At 48.1% G+C, this 20,702-nt stretch overlaps 1 protein-coding gene across 6 annotated transcripts in view; it reads left to right on the forward strand.

Moving 5' to 3' along the window:
• Window positions 1-764: 764 nt before the first annotated feature.
• Window positions 765-20,702, forward strand: part of HCK (HCK proto-oncogene, Src family tyrosine kinase) — a 39,904-nt gene continuing 19,966 nt past the window's right edge. For 3 of the 6 annotated variants that reach the window (XR_003003010.1, XM_024743114.1, XM_024743118.1), the window contains exons 1-6: window positions 765-1,025; window positions 9,179-9,294; window positions 16,211-16,328; window positions 18,913-18,955; window positions 19,316-19,418; window positions 20,236-20,334. Coding sequence is in view for 5 of the 6 variants with exons in the window: in XM_024743114.1 (XP_024598882.1) it covers window positions 9,203-9,294; window positions 16,211-16,328; window positions 18,913-18,955; window positions 19,316-19,418; window positions 20,236-20,334 (455 nt within the window). In the remaining variant the exon portion in view is untranslated. The remainder of the gene's footprint in view (window positions 1,026-9,178; window positions 9,295-16,210; window positions 16,329-18,912; window positions 18,956-19,315; window positions 19,419-20,235; window positions 20,335-20,702) is intronic. The other 3 variants (XM_024743115.1, XM_024743116.1, XM_024743117.1) reach the window with 3 other exon arrangements.

Raw genomic sequence — 20,702 nt, forward strand, 5'->3', positions numbered from 1 at the left:
GTTAGAATCTTTTCAAGAAAAGGGTTAGGGGCTTCCCTGGTGGCGCAGTGGTTGAGAGTCCGCCTGCCGATGCAGGGGACACGGGTTCATGAGCCGGTCCGGGAAGATCCCACATGCCGCGGAGCGGCTGGGCCCGTGAGCCATGGCTGCTGAGCCTGCGCGTCCGGAGCCTGTGCTCCGCAACGGGAGAGGCCACAGCAGTGAGAGGCCCGCGTACCGGGAAAAAAAAAAAAAAAAAAATGAAAAGGGTTAGTATCCTTCCGTTGGCAGGATTAAAATCCTGGGGGCAGAATTAGAAATCTCCGGTAGGCGAGGTTAAAATTCCTTCAGATGTGAAATTCAAAATCCTTTGGGGCAGAATTAAGATCTCAGGAGGAGGAGATGAGGTGTTGGGGTTCTCGGAAGGGTGGGGTTTAGAATCCTTTAGGGCAGGATTAGGGCGATGGGAGGCAACGTTAGAATACATTGGGGGAGGTGTTAGGTTATTTGGGGGTTAGGACCTTTGAAGGACCGGTTAAAATTCTTGGGGGCGGGGTTATTATCCCTCAGGGACAAGGTTAGGATTCTTGGGGGCAGGGTTAGAAACCTTGGATGGGCGGTGTTTAAAAAAATCCTTAGGCGGCGGGATTAGGATTTTAGGAGGTGGGGACAGAGATTAGAGTCCCTGGGGTGGGGTTAGAATCTTCGGGGGCGGGTTTAAGACACTTGAGGGCGGGGTTAGCATCACTCCGGGCGCGGCTAAGGAGCCCAGATGGCCTGTGGGCGACACCGCGTCCCTGGTTCCACCCCGGGCGCACCGCCGGGAACTAGAAGCAAGTGGGAGGGACGCGGACAGTCCAGCACGAGTGGGGCCCCATAAGACGCGCGGCCCCGAAGCCCCTCGGAGCGCAGCCCCAGCCTCTTCTCGAAAGTCAGTCCATTTTCCCTAGGGCACGAGCGCCCGGGACGCCGGGGGCTGCCGAGCTGGGGGGGCGCTCGAGCTGCGAGGATCCGGGCTGCCCACGGGACGAGGAGCGGGCGCCCAGGTGAGTGCAGCGCACACGGGTTCGGGGACAGCGGCCCGTGACCCTCGGCCTGAGGGTCTTCGGGCTGCGGAGGGAACCCGGGGTGGTGAGCCGCGTAGGTTGGGTTGCCCGGGAAAGGGACCTTCGTGGGAGCGGCGGACAGGAGGTGGGATGCGGCAGCCGACCCGCGGGGGAGGGTGCCCAGATGAACAGCGGAATTGCCTGGCGGCGAGCCTGGGAAAGCTGTAGGGTGACTTTGTGCCTGAGCCGCCACTTCTCTGGGCAGTCCAGGTTCCCCTTTTGCAAAAGGAAAAAAAAAAAAAAAAAAGGCTTCACGGAGCCCGGGAGGGGAAGGCCCTTACGGTTTCTGGTGGGGGTGGGTGACCGTCACGGTCACGGCGGGTTGGCAGCCATAGTGGGGAAGGGGACAGCTGGCCGTAGGCGTGACGGTGCGAGCCCAGGCAGGGCTGCAGCTGGGTCAGCTCGCTGAGCTCCCTCCTCCTCCCAGCTAGGCCCTGATCCCCAGGGGGTCTAGGTCAAACCCCAAAACCTCCTGGACAGACAACAGGATGTGTGGCCCCTGACTTTCCTCCTTGTGAGACCTTGGACAAGTCACTCTCCCTCCCTAAATTCCAATTTCCTCATCTGCCAAAGAGGGCTACTAAGTCTTTCTTCCAAGGCTGCAGTGAGCTAGAATATGTTAGAGGTCATGTAAGTGACAGTTTAGTGTAGTGGTTGGGTAAAGGGTTTCTGGGAGCAACCTTGCCTGTTGGACCTTGGGCAGCGGATTTAGCCTTTCTGTGCCTCCATTTCCACAACTGTAGAATGTGGATAATTAAAATATGGCTCCGTCATAGGGTTGTTTTGAAGATTAGATTGAGTTGCTGAAGGAACGCTCTTAGAGAACTGACAGGTCTAATTGCTTAATACGGGTTAACTATTGTCATAGCTATTACAGCCTAGCCCGGTGGTTCTCATATTTTAGCGGAACAACAGAATCATCTAGAAGGCTTGTTAAAACACAGATTTCTGGGTCTTGACCCCAGAGTTCATGACTCCGTAAATCTGGCACCGGACCCCAAGAATTTGCATTCCCAGGTGATACTGATGCTGCCTGTCCCGGGGACACACTTTGAGGACCACTTTGGCCATCACAGAGAAAGCCCTCAATAGATACTGGTTCTCTTCACTGCTTTATTTTCACTATCCTTTTTTTTTGAGGGGGGTGAGGTTAAAATACAGAAAAATGAAGAGAATAATATACTAAATATCCCAGGAACCCACCACCCAGAATTAACAAATGTTCACATTTTGTCCTGTTTGCTTCAGTTTTTTAAAACATAAAATTACTAAAAGTAGCAGTTAAAATTGAAGCCTCCCCACCTTGTATCCCTCTCAGTTCTGTTTCTCTTCCTCCCCAGAGGCAACCTCTGTCATGAATTACCGTGCTTCCTGTCTGTGCCTTTAAAAAATGTATTACATGTATGTGGGTACATAAACAATACATAAAATTGTTTTTCGTCTTTTAAGGATCTACGTATATGCTATCTAAACTGTGCGATTCTTCCGCAGTTTCATTTTCCCTTGCCTTCTTATCATTAAGTTGTCAGGGTCTAGCCAGGATAAGAAACAGAGCTCTAGTTTATTCCTTCTAAGTGGAGGATCCCAGCAGGGGACCATCCTACCTTACTTCTCATTCCCCTGGTGATGAACATACAGGTTATTCCATGGGTTCACGACAACACACAATGCTGCTGGGGCCAGCCTGGATGTGTGGTCTTGGGTGCATGTACAGGTGTTTCTAGGGGAAAACACCAAGAGGCTGGATGGCTCTCCCGAGGGGCAGCTTTTGCGTATGAGGAGGACTGAGGCGTGAAAGGGTCACCCAGGGAGTCTGGGGCAGAGAAGAGAGAAGAAAGAATCTGGCTCTGCTGACCTTCCAGCTCTTTCTACACCCAGGGCCACTGTCGCCTGTTCTCTGCTGCAGGAGGGCAAAAATCTTCATTTGTCTCGTTCACTATGACTGACACTTAGTAGATGCTGAAGCAGTGGAAGCATGAATCTTTTGTTGTTGTTTGTTTTTTGTTTGTTTTTTTGACCGCACTTCGCAGCTTGTGGGATCTCAGTTCTCCGACCAGGGATTGAACCTCGGCCACAGCAGTGAAAGCACTGAGTCAGGGAATTCGGGGAGTCAGGGACGGTCCACTGGACCATCAGGGAATTCCTGGAAGCATGAATCTTTTTTAAAAAATTTTGGATAACAAACATTTTGGCTTATTTTTATCGTCTTTTTTTTTTTTTAATATTTATTTATTTATTTTTGGCTACATTGGGTCCTCGTTGCTGTGCACGGGCCCTCCCCATTTGCGGCGAGCGGGGGCTACTCCTCGTTGCGGCGCGCGTACTCTCATTGCGGTGGCTTCTCCTATTGTGGAGCACGGGCTCTAGGGGCATGAGCTTCAGTAGTTGCAACATGCAGGCTCAGTAGCTGTGGCACACGGGCTCAGTAGTTGTGGCTTGCGGCTCTAGAGCGCAGCCTTGGTAGTTGTGGTACACGGGCCCAGTTGCTCCACGGCATGTGGGATCCTCCCAGACCAGGGCTCGAACCCATGTGCCCTGCACTGGCAGGCAGATTCCCAACCACTACGCCACCAGGGAAATCCCTATCGTCTTTTTTGTGCACATTTTATTTAACGTAATTAGTAAAACGCTGCAAATGCAATTTTTATCCCACTCGTTTACTCAGTATTACATTGTAAGCATTTTTCCATGTCATTGAGACATCCTCGAATTCCGAATGGCTGAATAACATTCCACTGTTTGGAGGCACCATAATTTGTTTAACCATCCTAGCAAAGCACTTCTGTGTAGTTTGTAACTTTTAAAGCTATTTTTAGATGAACTTCACAGAACATTATAAAATGAACCATTTTAAAGTGAACAATGCAGTGGAATTTAGCACCTTCACAGTGTTGTGCAATCAGCACCTCTGTGTAGTTCCAAAACATTTTCGTCATCCCAGAAGGAAACGCCATACGTTAAGCAGTTACTCTGTTCCTCCTTCCTCTCAGCCCTTGGCAGCCACCAACCTGCTTTTTTGTATCGCTGGATTAATATATTCTGGGTATGTCATGTAAACGGAATCACACAAAGCCACACCTTTTGTGACTGGCTTCTTTCACTTAACGTAACGTTTTCAAGGTTCATCCAGTTAAATACTGACACATTTAATTCCTTTTATGGCTGAATAGTATTTCATTGTATGTATACGTTACAATTTGTTTATCCATTCATCTGTAGATGGAAATTCAGGTTGTTTCCACGTTTTGACTAGTGAATGGTGCTGCTATGGGCATGCATGTACATATATTTGAGCACCTGTTTTCAATTGCCTTGGGTATATACTTAGGAGCTGAATTTCTGGGTCATATGGTAATTCCATGTTTAACTTTTGAGGACTCACCAGACTGTATTCCACTACTTTATATTCCCATCAGCAATGTACAAGAGTTCCAATTTCTCCACATTGTGGCCAACACTTGCTATTTTCCTTTTTAAAAAACTATTATTAGGGGGCTCCCCTGGTGGAGCAGTGGTTGGGAGTCCGCCTGCCGATGCAGGGGACACGGGTTCGTGCCCCGGTCCGGGAAGATCCCACATGCCGCGGAGCGGCTGGGCCCGTGAGCCATGGCCGCTGAGCCTGCGCGTCCGGAGCCTGTGCTCCACAACGGGAGAGGCCACAACAGTGAGAGGCCCGAGTACCGCAAAAAAAAAAAAAAAATTATTATTAGAGCCATCCTAATGGGCGTGGGAAGCATGAATCTTAATCTCACCCCAGTCAGGATGCTCTGTGGGGCCCCTTACCCCAGAGGGTGAGGAGAAAGTTGTCTGCATTCAGAGGACTGGTCAGGGCTTGGACTTTAAACTATTTTAGAAGTTAAGTCCCATGAGGGCACAGACATGTCTGTCTCCTAAACTACTGTATCTCTAACACCTGGCACCTGGCACATAGTAGGGCGTCTCAAAAATACGGAATTGAGGGACGTTGAACAGTCCCTCCCTCCCTTGCCTAGGAGGTATTTCAGCAAGTAGGTGTATTTCAATTGACCCCACAAAATGATTCTTTTTAAATTAGTTGCTAACATTTAAAGTCAAGAGCGATCACATAAATCTGGATTTCTGTCTTCTCTTGAAAAACTGGAGGAGCTGACAGTCCTGGGACTAGAACCCCAAGGTTCTAGACCAATCTCCTGTACTCCTCTGCTATTGACTCATGGTAGCATTGGTGATGCTGAATGGGGCTGCCCTGTAGACTGCCCCTGAGCTGTCCGGTTTGCAGCACCCTTGCCCAGAACACCTTCCTCATGTGGATGGCCCTGTGGGCCCCTATAGCCACTTGAGTTTTCAAGCCCAGCCCTCCAATCATGACAAGGCCTCCCTTTAAATAGAAAAGAAATGTCAGGCCCAGAGAGGGTAAGTAACTTTCCCAAAGTTACACACAAAGTTAGTAGTACAATCTCTCTTAGCCTCTGTCTTTCTAAGCAAACCCTCACAGCACATTTTTGTTTAAGTCTTTATTGAATTTGTTAGAATCTTTGCTTCTGTTTTCATGTTTCCGTTTTTTCGCCACGAGGCACGTGGGATCTTAGCTCCCCAACCAGGGATCGAACCCGCATCCCCTGCATTGGAAGGCAAAGTCTTAACCACTGGACCGCCAGGGAAGTCCCCCCTCACAGCATTTTGATCCCCATCCCATTTCTCTGGTTTCCTCCACCCCATGACTGGGAGTTTTAGTGTACTTTCAGAGGCATGGGTAATGATACAGAAGAAACCCTTGCTTGAATGTAAAACGTGCCCTGTTCTTGGCAGTGGCTGTGGCCACACATGCTGCACCCTCTGGATGGCACTGCACTGGGGCTTGCATTCCTAATCCTGCCCTATGACACCTGCCAGAGCTCCCACCATCACCATGAAATCCTTTGGTCCAGGAGACTTAGGTGCAACCAAGAGAATAGGTTGCCCGCCAGAGCAATAAGCACAGTAGACAGAGCACAGGAGACCTGAGTTTGAGTGCTGACATTGCCTCATACAAGTCGTGATGCCTCAGGCAAACTCCTTCACTCTCCGAGTCTCAATTTCCTCATCTAAAAAATGGGAATGAGAATACTGCCTCATGATGTGTGCAGAACAGTGTTCCTTTGATGTTAACACGCACAAAAAATGATACTCCATATTTTCTATAGGTATATATGTCTCAGATCGAGTTGCCCCAGAAGCAGACCATAGAAAAGACCATAGAAAAAATGCATTTACTATTTAGTTTATTTGGGAGCAGATCCCAGAAAACCCTGGTAGGAGAGTGGGGAAGCAAAACAAGGAGAGAAGGCAGCCAATCAAGGTGTGTTATCAAGCCAGTGCCGCTGTGGGCACCTGGAGCTCATTTCCACTGGGAGCTTGAGAAGCAAAGGAACTGGGTGACTGCGCTTGAGAAGCAAAGGAACGGGGGTATTTATCTGCCTGCTCCTGTCAGCCACTGGTCGAGGGCTGCTCCTGAGGGATGGTGATTCTCTAGCACTTCCACTTGCCAAGCTCAAGGGCAGAGCAGGCACCAAGGGCCACAGAGAAATCTCTTAGGCAAAGAGATGCAAGTGCTAGCAGTTGGACGTCCAGCGAGTGTTCGGAAATGGTGAAGCGCTGAGCTATGGGGCAGAGCGCTGACAGCATCTTCTCTGATATAGTACATGTATGCAAACGCACATGCAGAGGCTACCTGGAGGGGGGAGGGGTGGCCGTGGAGAGCCTGTAAAGGGTACGTTACAAGCATTACTCCAGAGGTGACTTCGATTTTGCTGTACTGTTTTCGATTTTTCTTTTTAAAAATTTTTTGGCCACCCCGCGAAGGCATGCAGGATCTCAGTTCCCCGACCAGGGATCAAACCCGGGTCTCCTGCAGTGAAAGTGTGAACTCTTAACCACTGAACCACCAGGGAAGTCCTTGTTTTCATTTTTAACAAGGACGGTGTATTGTTTTACTAGGTGATGAAAGGTAATTTAAAAAAAAAAAAACACATACCCACCAAAACAGAAAAGAATAGGCTCTGTCAACTATAAAAGAATAAGTGTAAAAGGGTCAGAGGATGTGTTTTTTTGGCTTTGAAGTTTCCATTTACTGAGGACAGATTTGGGGGCAGCTGACCTCGGAGCACGTTGGGAGGTTGAAGTGAAAGGTTGTCCCTGGGGTGAACTGGCCACCATGTCCTTTCTGAAGGGGGCCACCTCCACTCAGCTTCAATCGAGGAAAGACTTTGTTCCTCTCCAAGCAGAGATAAACAAACATGGAGAGTCCTTCTCAGTTTGAACACACATTTGTAACTATTGTTTAAATGGGGAAATCTAGGGCACCCTGGCAGCTAAAGGGCACTTTGTTCAATTAGTCAAGAATTTATTGAGCACCTACTGTGTCCTAGTTTTGCACACTAGTATATAGCCATGTACCAAACAATCATTACCCTCGTGTATCTTACTTTCTATGGGAAGACAGATGATACATCCACAGGTAACAATAGGTGTGTTAGTTCAGGTCCTTTGAGAAGCAGACTCTCAGAGAGATTAAGTGTGCAGGAAATTGATTAGAGGGAATGCCTGTGGGGGAAGCTAGGAGAGGCTAGGAGAGCCATCAGATAGCAGGCACGTCTGACTCCAAATGAAGGAAGGAGGGAGGAAGGAAGAGAACAAGCAAGGAAGGGAAGGTGGAAGTGTCTTAGACTGCAGGGCAGTTCTAAGGAAGGTTGGCAAGGCTGTCAAAGAGCCCTTAGCCAAAGTCTCCTATCAGAGGTCCCCCTGGCATGGGCCTGCCTCAGTATCCCCGCCACACTCAGTCCCTGGCTGGGAGCAGCCCATGGCAACAGTGATGGTCTTCAAAGCACAGCAGCTGGGGCCATTTGTCAATTCTGCTCTCAGTAGAATTGCCACGTTAGGTGGTGGTTAAAGCCATGAAGAATAGAGCTGGGAAGGGGCCAGAAAGTGATGGGAGTTGGGGGCGGAGTTCCTATCTTAGCCAGGGTGATGAGGGAAGACCCCTCTGAGAAAGTGAGATCTGCAAAGAGATCTGCATGAAGAGAAAGAGGCTTTCTGGGTGACGAACATTCCAGAAAGCAGCATGTGCAATGGTCCTGAGGTGGACACATGGTTGGTGAGTTGAAGAGTAGCAAGAGGCTAGTGTGGCTGAAATGGAAAAATCAAGGGAGGGCTGGAGGAGACAGGACTGTGAGGTTGAGGGGATTCCAGGTCAGGGAGCCTTGCCAGCCATAGAGGGGAGTTGGGCTTTTACTCCAAGTGAGACGGCAGCCCCAGGAGGTTCTGAGCAGAGGAGCGACATGACTTGACTTATATTTTTAAAAGGCTCACTTCTGTAAGAGGCAGAATGGGGATTCAAGCCCAGCTCTTTCTGGCTTCAAATCCCATCCTATGTTTTCCAAACTTCCCTGCCCCCTGCCTACCTTAAAGATAACATTATTATTCTAAGGAGGTTCGCAAGTGCCCTTGAGTTCTGGAGTTGACCAGGTGACCCAGAGGTAACATTGAACATGCTAAAAACTTACTACACGTTTGGAACAAGTGGTTGGAACACATGCATCTCAGAGCCAACCCTCTGGCCAAGTGAGGCAAATGACCAAAGGCCCGAGTTCCTCTTCAGTGTGTTGCTCTGGCACTTGCTTTTGTGTAAACCAGGGCATGACACCCGCCCTCTCTGGGGCTGCTGCTCCCATCTGTAAAACAAAGGTCTCTCCAGTCCCTTCCTGTTTGCAAAGTCAAAGTTTTGAGCTCTTGATCAGAAAGAAGCTGAGGGTCAGAAAAGGGAAGAGATGGGGAGACAGGGGTGACCCCTAAATGTCCATTATGGATAACAGTCACTTGAAGGTTTGGCTGGTTCATTCAGAAGACAGTCAGGGAACTCGAGAAGAGGGAGCTGTAGGGCTCTGCACTCCTGAAAACTCTTCAGGGACTTGGTCCCTCATAGTGAAATACTTTCTCCCCCACCCCCATGGCTGAGCTATTCAGAGAAGGGAAGTTTCCTCTAACTGGACAGTCTTGAGCCCTGGGCCTCTGGCGGTCTGCCTTCCTAAGCTTCCTGTTTGTGTTAACTCATCCCCCCTCCCCTTTCCCCACTGCAGCTTCTGAGGCTGACCCAGTGAAGTATGAGAGGCAGGAGAGCTGAGTTCTTGTTCTACTTGCCACTGATCACCTGGGGATGCTCTCTGCCGTGGGCCTCCATTTCCCCATCTGACAGGTGGGTTCATAATTCTGGTCCTGCTGACTTCAGCCAAGTATGGTCAGGCCTAGAGAAGGTTGAACACAATATATTCATTCCACAAATATATATGGAAGCCCTTTCTAAGCATGGCTTCAGTGCCGTCATCTTCATGGGGTCCATACTTCACACACCCTCACCTACTCTAATGGGTCTAGTACTCTCTTTACTTTCTTCCATCAAACTTCCTATCAAGGCAGTCTTTCCCGTAAGCCATTAACACTTGAGTATGAATTGCAATCCCTTGTAAGAATTTCCTTTGCACTGGGCAGGACCCTTTGAGGTTTAAGGGAGCAGAAATTTAACTCAAACTGGCTCAAACAGAAGAAGGGGGCTATTGGAAAGTCCACGAGCACGTCAACTTCAGGTAGGGCTGGAGAATCTGTATTTCTTCATTTCTTGGCTCTGCTTTGCAACTGCAAGCCTCTTTTCCAGCCAAACGGATGATTCTCACGGGCCAGGATTGAGTCACATGCCCATCTCTACTTCTATTACTGATTGGCCAGACTTGGTCACAGACCCACCCCTACAGCCAGAGGTTGAAGTCAGCTTTACCACAATCCATGGGTTGAGAATGGGGGAAGGGTGGTTCCCAAAGAAAACTGGGGAGCTGTTGTCAAAAGAAGGAGTAGATGCTACTCAGGAAAGAACTATAGCTGTTCCCTTCAGAGAGCTTATCATCCAACATCTCACTTCATATTTGGGGAAACTGAGGCCCAGAGAGAGGCTGGGACTTGCCTGAGGTCACACAGTGAGTCTGTGGCAGAGGTGGGACCAAACTCCAGGGCTCCTCTCCCCCAGCCCTCACAAGCTTCTGCTTGAGCCTAAAAGCTCCTGGAAAACCATCTCCCGCCCGATGCACAGGATGCACAGGCAGGACCTGGGCTTGGCTCTGAGAGTTCAGGAGGCGTCTCTGAGGCCTCCATAGCCAGCACGGTGACCATGGGAAGCAGCCAGGCCAAGCAAGCTGGACTTTCTCATTTCCCTTCCATGCAGCACCTGCAGAAGCTGAGGGGACGAGGAGCCGGTTTCAGGTTCCAGGAGTTCAGCAGTGACCTGAGCAAGTGTCTTTGTCAGGGATCAGCTGTTCTAAGTTAGTCTGGGGCCAGGCAGGCCACTTCTGCCCTCAGAGCCTGGTTTCGAGTCAGATTAGACAAGAAACATGTGTTTTCAGAAAATTTTAAAAGCCTTTCACATCTCTGTCCCACAAGCTTGAGAAGCAAGTGCCTTCTATTATACAGGGAAGAAGATGAGGCTCAGAGAGGGGAAGTGACTTACTCAAGGTTACACAGCCAATCAGTGGCAGAACTGGGATCCAAACCCAAGTATTCAGACCCCAAGTTTGGCCTTCATTCCACTACATTGGTTGGTCTCAAATTTTAGTGTGATAAGAATCTCCTAAAGAATTGTTAGAAATGCAGATTCCAGGCCTACATCCCCAGAAACTCTAGTTCATTCAATCCAGAGTGTGGCCCAGGGATATGCAAGAATCAGTGAGGACTCTTTGGGTACAAGTGGCAGAAATCCAACTCAAACTGGCTTAGGCAAAATTGAGAATTTACTTGCTCGTGAATCAGAAAAATTCTGAGGTTGGAAAGTTTTAGGCATAGCTGGATCCAGGTGTTCAAACGTGTCTTCAGGAATCACATTGTCTCCATTGTTCAGCTCTGCTGTCCTTTGTGATGGCTTCACTCAAAGGCAGTCCCTCCCTTCATGATGTCAGAACGGCTCCCAAGAGCTCCAGTTTTCTACATCCCCTATCTACATCTATACACACATCTATACCTGCATCCACATCTACATCTACATCTATAGCTACATCCACATCTATACCTACATCTACATCCACATCCACATCTCCATCTACACCTACATCTACATCTATATCTACATCCACATTCACATCCACATCTACATCTACACCCACATCTATACCTACATCCACATCCACATTCATATCTACATCTACATCTACACCTACATCCACATCCACATTCATATCTACATCGACGTCCACATCTATACCTACATCCACATCCACATTCATATCTACATCTACATCCACATCTATACCTACATCCACATCCACATTCATATCTACATCTACATCTATACCTACATCCACATCCACATTCATATCTACATCAACATCCACATCTATACCTACATCCACATCCACATTCATATCTACATCTACATCTATACCTACATCCACATCCACATTCATATCTACATCGACATCCACATCCATATCTACATCGACATCCACATCCATATCTACATCGACATCCACATCTATACCTACATCTACATCCACATCCACATCTCCATCTATACCTACATCTCCATCTATACCTACATCTACATTCACATCCACATCAATGCTTATGGAAAGAGAGTGCCTTTTCCCTAATTTTTCCAGCAAAACCGCAGGGCAGACTCTGCCTCGTCTAGGATCACATACATACCTATAACTGAACCAAGCACCATTGGTTGCCGGGGAACATGGAATTCTCTAATGGGCTGGGCCTGTATCAAGTTGTCAATCCCTGAAGGCAAGGGTGGGGTAGCCCCCTGAAACCCCATTGAGTGGGAGAAGCTGGGTGCCCGAGGAATATCCAGGCACTGTTATCAGAAAAGGGATGGGTGCTGAGGAAGCAAGAGCAAAAAATGTTCACTCTGCCCGGTTCTCAATTAGAATGATCACGTGAATCACCTGAGCCTCGTTAAAACACACATTCCGATTTGGGAGGTGGGGCCTGAGATTGCATTTCTAACGCCTCCCGTAGGAAGATGCTGCTGGTCTTCATGCTGGTCACACTCAGAGTAGCCAGGCACTCTTACATTTCTAACTTAGTTCAAGCAACTGTGCAGCCCCCACTCTGCAGAGAAGCCCTGGGATATATAAACCTCTTCCCTCGCCCTCTCCCCACCCCCATCCCATGGTTTCCAAACCCACCCAAACATCAGCATCATGTATTTGGGGACTGCTTGTCAACATACAGCAGACTTTGCTGCCAGTCACTGTTCATTGTGTTCTCCAGTGACCTTTATAGGATGATCCACATAATAAATTCTCTTTTGAATTTAGTGCTCAAAAAATATTTGTTTCTCTCAGTAAATCGCCATGCTTCCTGGGATTTTATGTTAACAATGTACAAATTGCCATTTTTATCTTGGCTGCTAGGAAACTCAGAGATAAATCTAGTACTCAATGGCAGTAGCAGTAGCACCCTAGGCTTCTGGTTCAATAATCTTTCCTTTCTAAATGGTGTAGCATAACCCTTTTTGAGTCTTGAAGTGCTCTGTATATGGTTTAATATTATAAGCTCCCTCAAATCCTTTTTGAAAGTCAGTGCTTCTTTGGAACATTCTTGAGTTTCCCCCAGTCTTTATTGAAATCCTTCCCATTCTTCAAAACCCAGCTTATTATCCTGCTGCTCAATTATTATAAACAGGTTGTTTTTCCTATGAACAAACTAACATACACACGTTAGTGGCAGAACCCGGATATATATTCGTTTTACAAAATGGCTTGATATTGTATATGTTTTGCAGTTTGCTTTTCTCACTCAGTAAGTATTTTAGCAGTCTTTGCGTGGCTCTGACTGTCCTTGCCAATCCCTAACAGCTTCTTGGGAAGGCAGTTCCGTATGTCCAGTCTTCCCATCCCAACTGGAGCAGGAACCAGGTCCTGATGCTTTTACTTTGGCCTGACCACATAAAGTGTGGGCTCTGGGCATGTATTTACTCACTAACAGTGCATTATGCTCCTACCGTGTGCCAGGGAGGCACTGAGCTAAGCGCTGAGGGACACAGACGTGAACAAGACCAGCCTCTGCTGTGCTGCAGAGATGGAAACTTTCTGTATCTGCACTGCTGAGTAAAGTAGCTTGAGCCACAGACAGGTCTTGAGCACGTGAAACACGGCGAGTCCTAGCTGAGATGTGCTGTACGTGTAAAACACACCCTGGGCTGTGAAGAGTCTGCTTGAAAAAATATATGTATATAAAGTATCTCAATGATAATTTTATATTGATTACATGTTAATAATTTTGACATATTGGGAAAAATAAATACATCTTAAAATTAATTCCCTTGTTTCTTTTTACCTTGAAAAAATGTGGCTGTAGAAAATTTTTAATTATATACGTGGCTCACGTTACATTGCTAGGTCTAGTGGTCATGAAAATAAGCATTTCTGAGGCCACTCCAGACCAGGCAGTAGAATGGTTCTCTTGGCTTAGGGGGAAATCACATTTTATGCAAATTTGACTCCTGCCAGTTCATCACTTTAAAAAAAAAAAAAACTTTATTGTGCAAAAATTGAACTAACGGGAATTCCCTATTTTAAAAAGTTAACTTCTAGAGTATTGTGGTATCTCTACACTTGTAGGCCAAAGGACTTGCAAACAGCGCTTGCTTTATGCTCCAGGGCAGTGCCACATCTGCTAGGGAACGGAAATGCTTATGGTTAACATTTCTGTCACGCTTATTATGTGGCAGACACCTTTACACTTCTCAACTCATCTGTGATTGCAGCCACCCCGGGAGGTAGAACCCCACCATCCATGGATCATGCATGTTCATGCCTGGGGAGACCCATCCCTCAAGACCCTGTGGCCATGCTGAATATGTAACTTGATGATGTAAGGCATACCAAATAGGTACTCAGAGAGGTGGAGGGAGCGGCTGTACCTCACACAGCTATGCTCTTCCCAGAACACCCTTAAGTTAATCAAAATATATGGAACGTAATATAATTTTATGTCATACAAAACCACACAATATGCTGTTTTATTTCCCACAATTGTAAACCATATTTATCACAAGTCAGAGAGGTATTGGTTTTTGTTTTCAATGCATACAAGTACATTATAAAGCACTGATTCATTGCAATAATTTTTCAAAATAATGATCTCGCACTCCAGGAGTCTGGATTAGTTCCTTACTTTATTCGCAAAAGGCGAATGAAGCAAAAACCGCTCAAGTCTTGATGTGGTAAACTGTTCCCAGTTCCCACCAGGACAGACAGAAAACATCCTTGTAAATAAAAAGAATCTTAAAAAAAAAAAAAAATTAAAAAAAAAAAAAAAAACTCTCGTTAACCTAGGAATTTGGGGTTATTTCTTAAGCCACGAACACATGTTTATTTTAACAAGATAAGTATAACTGAGTTCTAACTGCTTTAGAAGAAAATTGTGATTGTGTAGAGATGAGGAAGACAGTTACTTCCTTATGTGGCTGCTCACAGCCTATCTTCTCAGCAACTACATGTGCACATTTTGAGAAAAGAAAGAAAAAGTTTCTGCCACTTTAACAATTAAGTTTTGACTCTGATCGGGTAAAAGTGTTTTCTTTAAGTGTCTTTAAATTTGATTAATCCACCAGCAAAGTCTGTCAGCTCTACCTCCAAAATGTCCCCCGAATCTGTCCACTTCTTACCCCCTCCTCAATAGCCACCACCCCGGGCCAGGCCACCATCATCTCAAGCCTGGACTCCTGCAGTGGACAGGGCTCCCTGCCCTGCTCACTAAAGTCCATACTCCACCGAGCAGCCAGTGGGATTATTTAAAGTACACACTGAACCCCGTCATCCTTCTGCTTGAAACTTTCCATGGTTTCCCATCACCCTTAGAATCAAGTCCAAACTCCTCACAACATGGGGCATCCTTGTCACATGCTATCCTCTCTCTGCTGCCTGGGATCTCCAGTCACACTGGCCTCCTTTCAGTGCCTGATTCTCTTCAATCACATTCCTTTGCACTTGCTGTTCCCTCTGCCTGGAACACTGTTCCCTCAGAGTGTTACGTAACTGGCTCCTTTGTGTCAGTCAGGCCCCAGGTCCAATATCACCTCCTGAGAGAGGCCTTCCCCAACTGCCCTGTGTAAAGAGGCCCCGCATAGTTGCTCCTGATCACATCCTCTTTTATCATCCTCACGCTTTTCACTAACTGAATTTGTCTTGTTATTTATTTGTTACCTGTTTATCGTCTGTGTCTCCCGTCCACCTCCAGAGCGAGCTCCATAAGGGCATGAACTTGCTTGTCTTAATCACGGTTTAGAAGAGTGCTCAGTAAACGTTTGCTGAGTAAATGAATGGTTGAATGACCAAATAAATCCATGAGAGAAAGAAGGGAAGGAAGAAAAAAGGAAAAGGGGTCGAGGGAGGGAGGGAAGAAGGAAGGAAGCTGTTAGAAGGCAACTAGAAAATGATATGAGGAATATGATGACCTTGATTGTTTGAGCCACATTATGTGACCTGACCCTTATCAGTTTATATAAAATGTTGACGTTATATAATGAGAGTATGGTTTTACTTCACCATTTGCTCTGAGCCTGACTCTATGTTGAGTATTTCCCCACCCACGTGCTTTCTCGTCCTCCCAACGCCCGGCGAGGAGGTCGTATTATTATCCCCACTTTGCTGATGAGGGTCTGAGACTGGGGAGCAGGGGGCATGGTAAGTGAGCTGCTAGTTGGGGAGGGAGGGGTCAAGCGTCAGCTCAGGCTTTCTGACCCCAGAGCTGGCAGCTCCCACACCACCACCCCCCCCACCTCTGCTCCGAGGCTCCGCCTGTTGAATTTCAATGATCATCACGATTTATTCTCTGAATAAACTCCCCATCGCAGGGGTCCTTGTTAGCATGACTACGACAGCTTGTCAGCTCTGTGTGGGTGCGGGCCAGACGTGGTGTGGGGAAGCCCAGAGATGACAAGGGCAGAGTGAGCTCCACGTGGCCAGGGTGGGGTGAGGGGGGCAGAGAGGGGGAGGGGAGACAGGGAAGGTGACAGGGTGCCAGCCTGGGAACACGGGGTCTAGAGCCCAGCATCAAAGACTCCCCCGTGTGGGGCTCGGAGCAAGCTGGGCTCATCTCCCTTCTCTCTACCACAGGATGGGGTGTGTGAAGTCCAAGTTCCTCCGGGATGGAGGCAAGGTCTCAAAAACGGAGCCCAACACCAGCCCACACAGCGCTTTGTATGTGCCGGATCCCACATCCTCGGGCAAGCGGGTGAGTTGGGGAAGAAAGGGGAGACCGGCGGCAGCCCGGGGGCTGCCCCAACCTGCCCTCACCGCTTCCTGTTTTCCCAAGGGCGAGCAGGGTGAGTCTGGGGTGAAATGGAGCTTACCGGTCGCCAGCAGCTCCCTGACTCCCCAGGATACACCTGCACCGAGCACCCAGGGCAGGGATGTCACCGCCCCTCGTCCCACTGCCCAGGCCTTGGCCCATCAGCCTGGGTGACCAGGTCCCAGGGGGCATGGCCGGCCTCACACCTAGGAAGTACCATAAGCAGTACTGAGAGTAATGAGTGAGCAGGTTAGTGACAACAGCAGTTAAGTGATGACAGGGATGATGACAGTATCAGCGTCGTGGCAGTAACTGTAATAAGGATGGTAGGAATAACAGTAACAAGAAACTGGTGGGAATATAACAGCGATAGCAGTAGGGAGAAAAGCCGAAGGAGTAAGGGAGAAGTGGCAATGCTAGCAGAGGTTATTTGCTTACTTCTCTTACACTGCTAGAGCTTACGATGAACCAAGCCCTACCTTAAGTGCACTACTGTTATTAACACCTTTAGTCCTCACAACAGTGCTCTTGTAGGCCACGATTTGTATCATACCCATTTTACAGATGAGACACGGAGAGATTAAATAACTTGCTGAAGACCACCTGGTTGTAAGGATTGAAACTTGGGCAGTGCAGGGGTAGGAACAAGAGTGACAGAGCCAAATGCTGGTGACAGGAACAGTAGTCATGGTGGCAATAGTGGGGGTCCTGGGAGCAGTAGTTGCCATAGAAGTAGCCCCGCTAGTAATGGTAGTTGTGATAGTCAGAAGAGCTGTAGCAGTAACAAGAGTAGAGATTACAATCATCGTACTGGTAAAGGGACATCGGTACTAAGAGCAGCAATAACAGTTGTAATAATTATTACTGTTCTTTGAAAACCTACTGTGTTCCGGGCACTGGAGTGAGGTATTTCTGTTCATTAATCCAAAAACTGAGGCTGGAGTTACTTTACTTTACAGCCAGGCTGACTGAGGCTCAAAGAGGTTAAATGGCTCCCCTGGGCTCATACCGCTGGGAAGCAGCAGAGCTGGGTCTTCCTAAACTCAAGGCTAGGTTCTCTCTCCTACAGGATCCTTTCGTCCATCCCCTTACCTGAGGCTGTCCAGGAAGGACAGCCTCTGCTCGCTGCCTGCAGAGGCAGGGGTGCACTCTTTCCTGGTGCCCCTTAGAAGGTTCTTCCTTGTATTGAAGGGAGGCATATTACCCCATAACCCTTACTCCCGGATCACATACCTGCCCCTTAGTCCTGCCCCAAACACATGGAAATGGGAGAAGACTGGAATATTCACCTCCCTCCTTCTGACACTTGACATCTATTAATACAGCCTGAGGTTACACGAGATCCTGAGCTGACATCCTAAACCCTAAGTCACTCCCAGGTCTGCTTCTCACCTGGCCTGCATGTCCCGGGGCCCTTTCTGTGGCCAGGGCTCCAGGTTCTCAGGTTCTCTGAGGCCTTCTGGCTTGTCAGCAGTGGGAAGCAGAGGATTTTCTCCCACCAGTTTCTGGCTGTTCTCTCTGGGCATCAGGTTTAAGGGACGCTATTATCAGCCATTCACTGTTCCCCTCATTCAGAGCACTGGTTCAGCAGTAAGTTAGTAACTGAGAAAGGGTTCCCAGGTCATATCAGTTTGCAAAACACTGGGCCAAACACTCCTTCCCTGTAGGACTCAGAGCCTTTATAAATCTTTGTAATGGGCTTTGTGACTCTCCCCAAAAAGGATACACTTCTTAGTGTTTCCCAAACCTATTTCTTTAAATTAATATTTACTTATGTGTGTAACACACAAATTCATTCTCCTTGAAAATAAAAATCACAGATTTCAGTGAAAGCTACAGTCTCTGCTGACCAATGCCCCCCTCCCTAGAAATACCACACCCTACCTCAGAGGTATCAGCTGTTGTCAGTTTGGCATGGAACCTTGCAAACCTTTTTCCATGAATTTACACTCACATGTGTACAGTATGTGTCCACAGAAAGTGTTTAGGATGTTTGAGTATGTGTTTTATACCAATGTATCATATTTACCATTCTGAAGAACTAGCTTTGTTTACTCAACAGTATATCTTTGAGGTCTCATTGTGTCAGGAATGAAGCGGCCTCCCTTTTATAAGGGCTGCTTAGAGCACCACAGCGTAGGAACCAATTCGCCTTTGGACAGACACTTATGTTGTTTCACATACATAGTGGAGCCTTTATTCATGGGCCACGTTGGTAGACCTAGGGTTTCTTCAAACATAGCTTGGAAAACACTGATCTGGACCAAGCCCCTCACTGTATGTCGAGGGGAAGGCACAAGTACGTCCCCCAGTATGTCCAAGGCTGAAGGCAGAGCCTACAACCCAAGAGACCTGCATCCTTGTGCTGGCTGTGCCCCTAATGTGCTGTGTTACCTTGGGCACTTCCCAGCCCTCTCTGGGCCTCCTCCCATGACTCACGGGGCTGGGATATCCTTTTTGACACAGACCTTCCATGGCTACACACACACTATTGGATTCATCCCCTTCTCCCATTTCTTCCCCACAGTGGCCTGACAGTAGCAACGGCAACCCACCAGGGTCCACAGAGGGTAAGTAGCTGGCAAACACGTGTAGTGGAGTCATGTTATGTAGCGGATTAGGTTAGGTTCTCAGTCAGAGCTTGAGGCAAAAATCCCAAACAGTCAAAACCACTCTTGAAAATCCCATAAATTTCCCCCAAAGTACTTAGTACAAGCTATTGTTTTTCTATAATGTTGTTTCATAACATGAACAAAACTGTTAGCTTTAAACTCAAGAATCGCAGCTGGCATGGCAAGATGCTTACTTATATCACGAGACAGACACATCAAGGGGTCCAGGGCTGGGTGCCAGGTGTTGGGGTGGGAAACACCCAGGACTGTGGGTGTGCTCAGATAAAGCCTCACCATCCCACATGTCTCTCTTCCCAGCAGGTTCTGAGGAGATCATTGTGGTTGCCTTGTATGATTACGAGGCCATTCACCATGAAGACCTCAGTTTCCAGAAGGGGGACCAGATGGTGGTCCTGGAAGAGTGAGTCCCCATTCCACTCCCCTCTAAGACATACCTATCTCCAATACTCAGTTTTGCTCTCTTGTGCTTCAGTAAAGGACCTGATATTACACTAGGATGTAAATGACTGATGAGAACCTGATCGTAATAAAGGAAGAAGAGTTTGCTGTTAACCTGGCTTACAGCCACAGGAAAGGGGCTTGCATACTTGCTAATGGTACATCTGGGCAAGGATGGACAGTAGAAAGTGCTTTCTCAGGGAAGCCTTCCTTGGACTCCTATGATTAAGCTGCAGCCTTACCTATGGACCAGACCCTGCTGAGGTGACTTTGCATTCAGAAATCCATGGATCTCTGAGCTTGCTACCTCCAATCTCCTACCATCTTCACCATCAGTGGATGTAGTGTCTAGTATGTCCTGGGGCCCAAGGATGGGAGTGGTTATGCTTGGTCAGACTCCTGAGCCCACTCCTTCTGGCTCTCAGCCCCAACGAGCCACTGTGAGTCTGCCATGGGCATAGGGCCCCACCTTACATATGGCTAATAAGGCCAAGGCCACAAATCCAGGGAATAAGAGTGAGGCCACAAACCTAGGACTCTGAATGCAGGTACAGGGCTTGATTCTAGCCCTGGGCGGACCTTCAGAGGCACAGTGGGGATCGTTGTAAAGTTATTTTCCTTAACGGGGTGAAGGCTGGGCGTGGAGACAGTAGTGGCCCTGCCCTTCACCCTACCGGCTTCCTGGTGTTGGGGGTATTCCAGGCCAAGGCTGGGGGGCCCAAGAGGACCAGGAGTGGTCCTCCTGCCCTCTGACCCCTTTGCTTCTTCCTGTCCCTCAGATCTGGGGAGTGGTGGAGAGCACGATCCCTGGCTACCCGGAAAGAGGGCTACATCCCAAGCAACTACATTGCCCGAGTCAACTCTCTGGAGACAGAAGAGTGAGTATTCTATTTCCCCGCCCTCCAGAAGGAAGCATGAACAGAGCCAGCCTTGCTCCTGCCTCAGGGCCTTTGCACTCACTGTCTCCCCTGCCTGGCACACTCTTCCTAGGGCTCTTTGCCTGGCTGGCTCCTTCTCATCTTTCCAGTCTCAGAGAGGCCTTCCCGGTCTCAAGCAGGTCCCCTCTGAGATTCTCTCTCTCTCGTGGAAACCCATTTTACTCCCTTCTAGATACTTCTCACTAGCAAAAATGATCTTGTTTCCTTGGTTGTTCACGGGTTTGCCGTCTGCCTCCCGCACCTTGAGAACCACTGACCTAAATACCTATGTGAGTCTTACACTCCTGGGTTCTTGTGTCTGCATCAAG

The sequence above is a fragment of the Neophocaena asiaeorientalis genome, unplaced genomic scaffold, assembly GCF_003031525.2.
Source record: "Neophocaena asiaeorientalis asiaeorientalis breed wild unplaced genomic scaffold, Neophocaena_asiaeorientalis_V1.1 scaffold82, whole genome shotgun sequence".
Classification (NCBI taxonomy): Eukaryota; Metazoa; Chordata; class Mammalia; order Artiodactyla; family Phocoenidae; genus Neophocaena; species Neophocaena asiaeorientalis.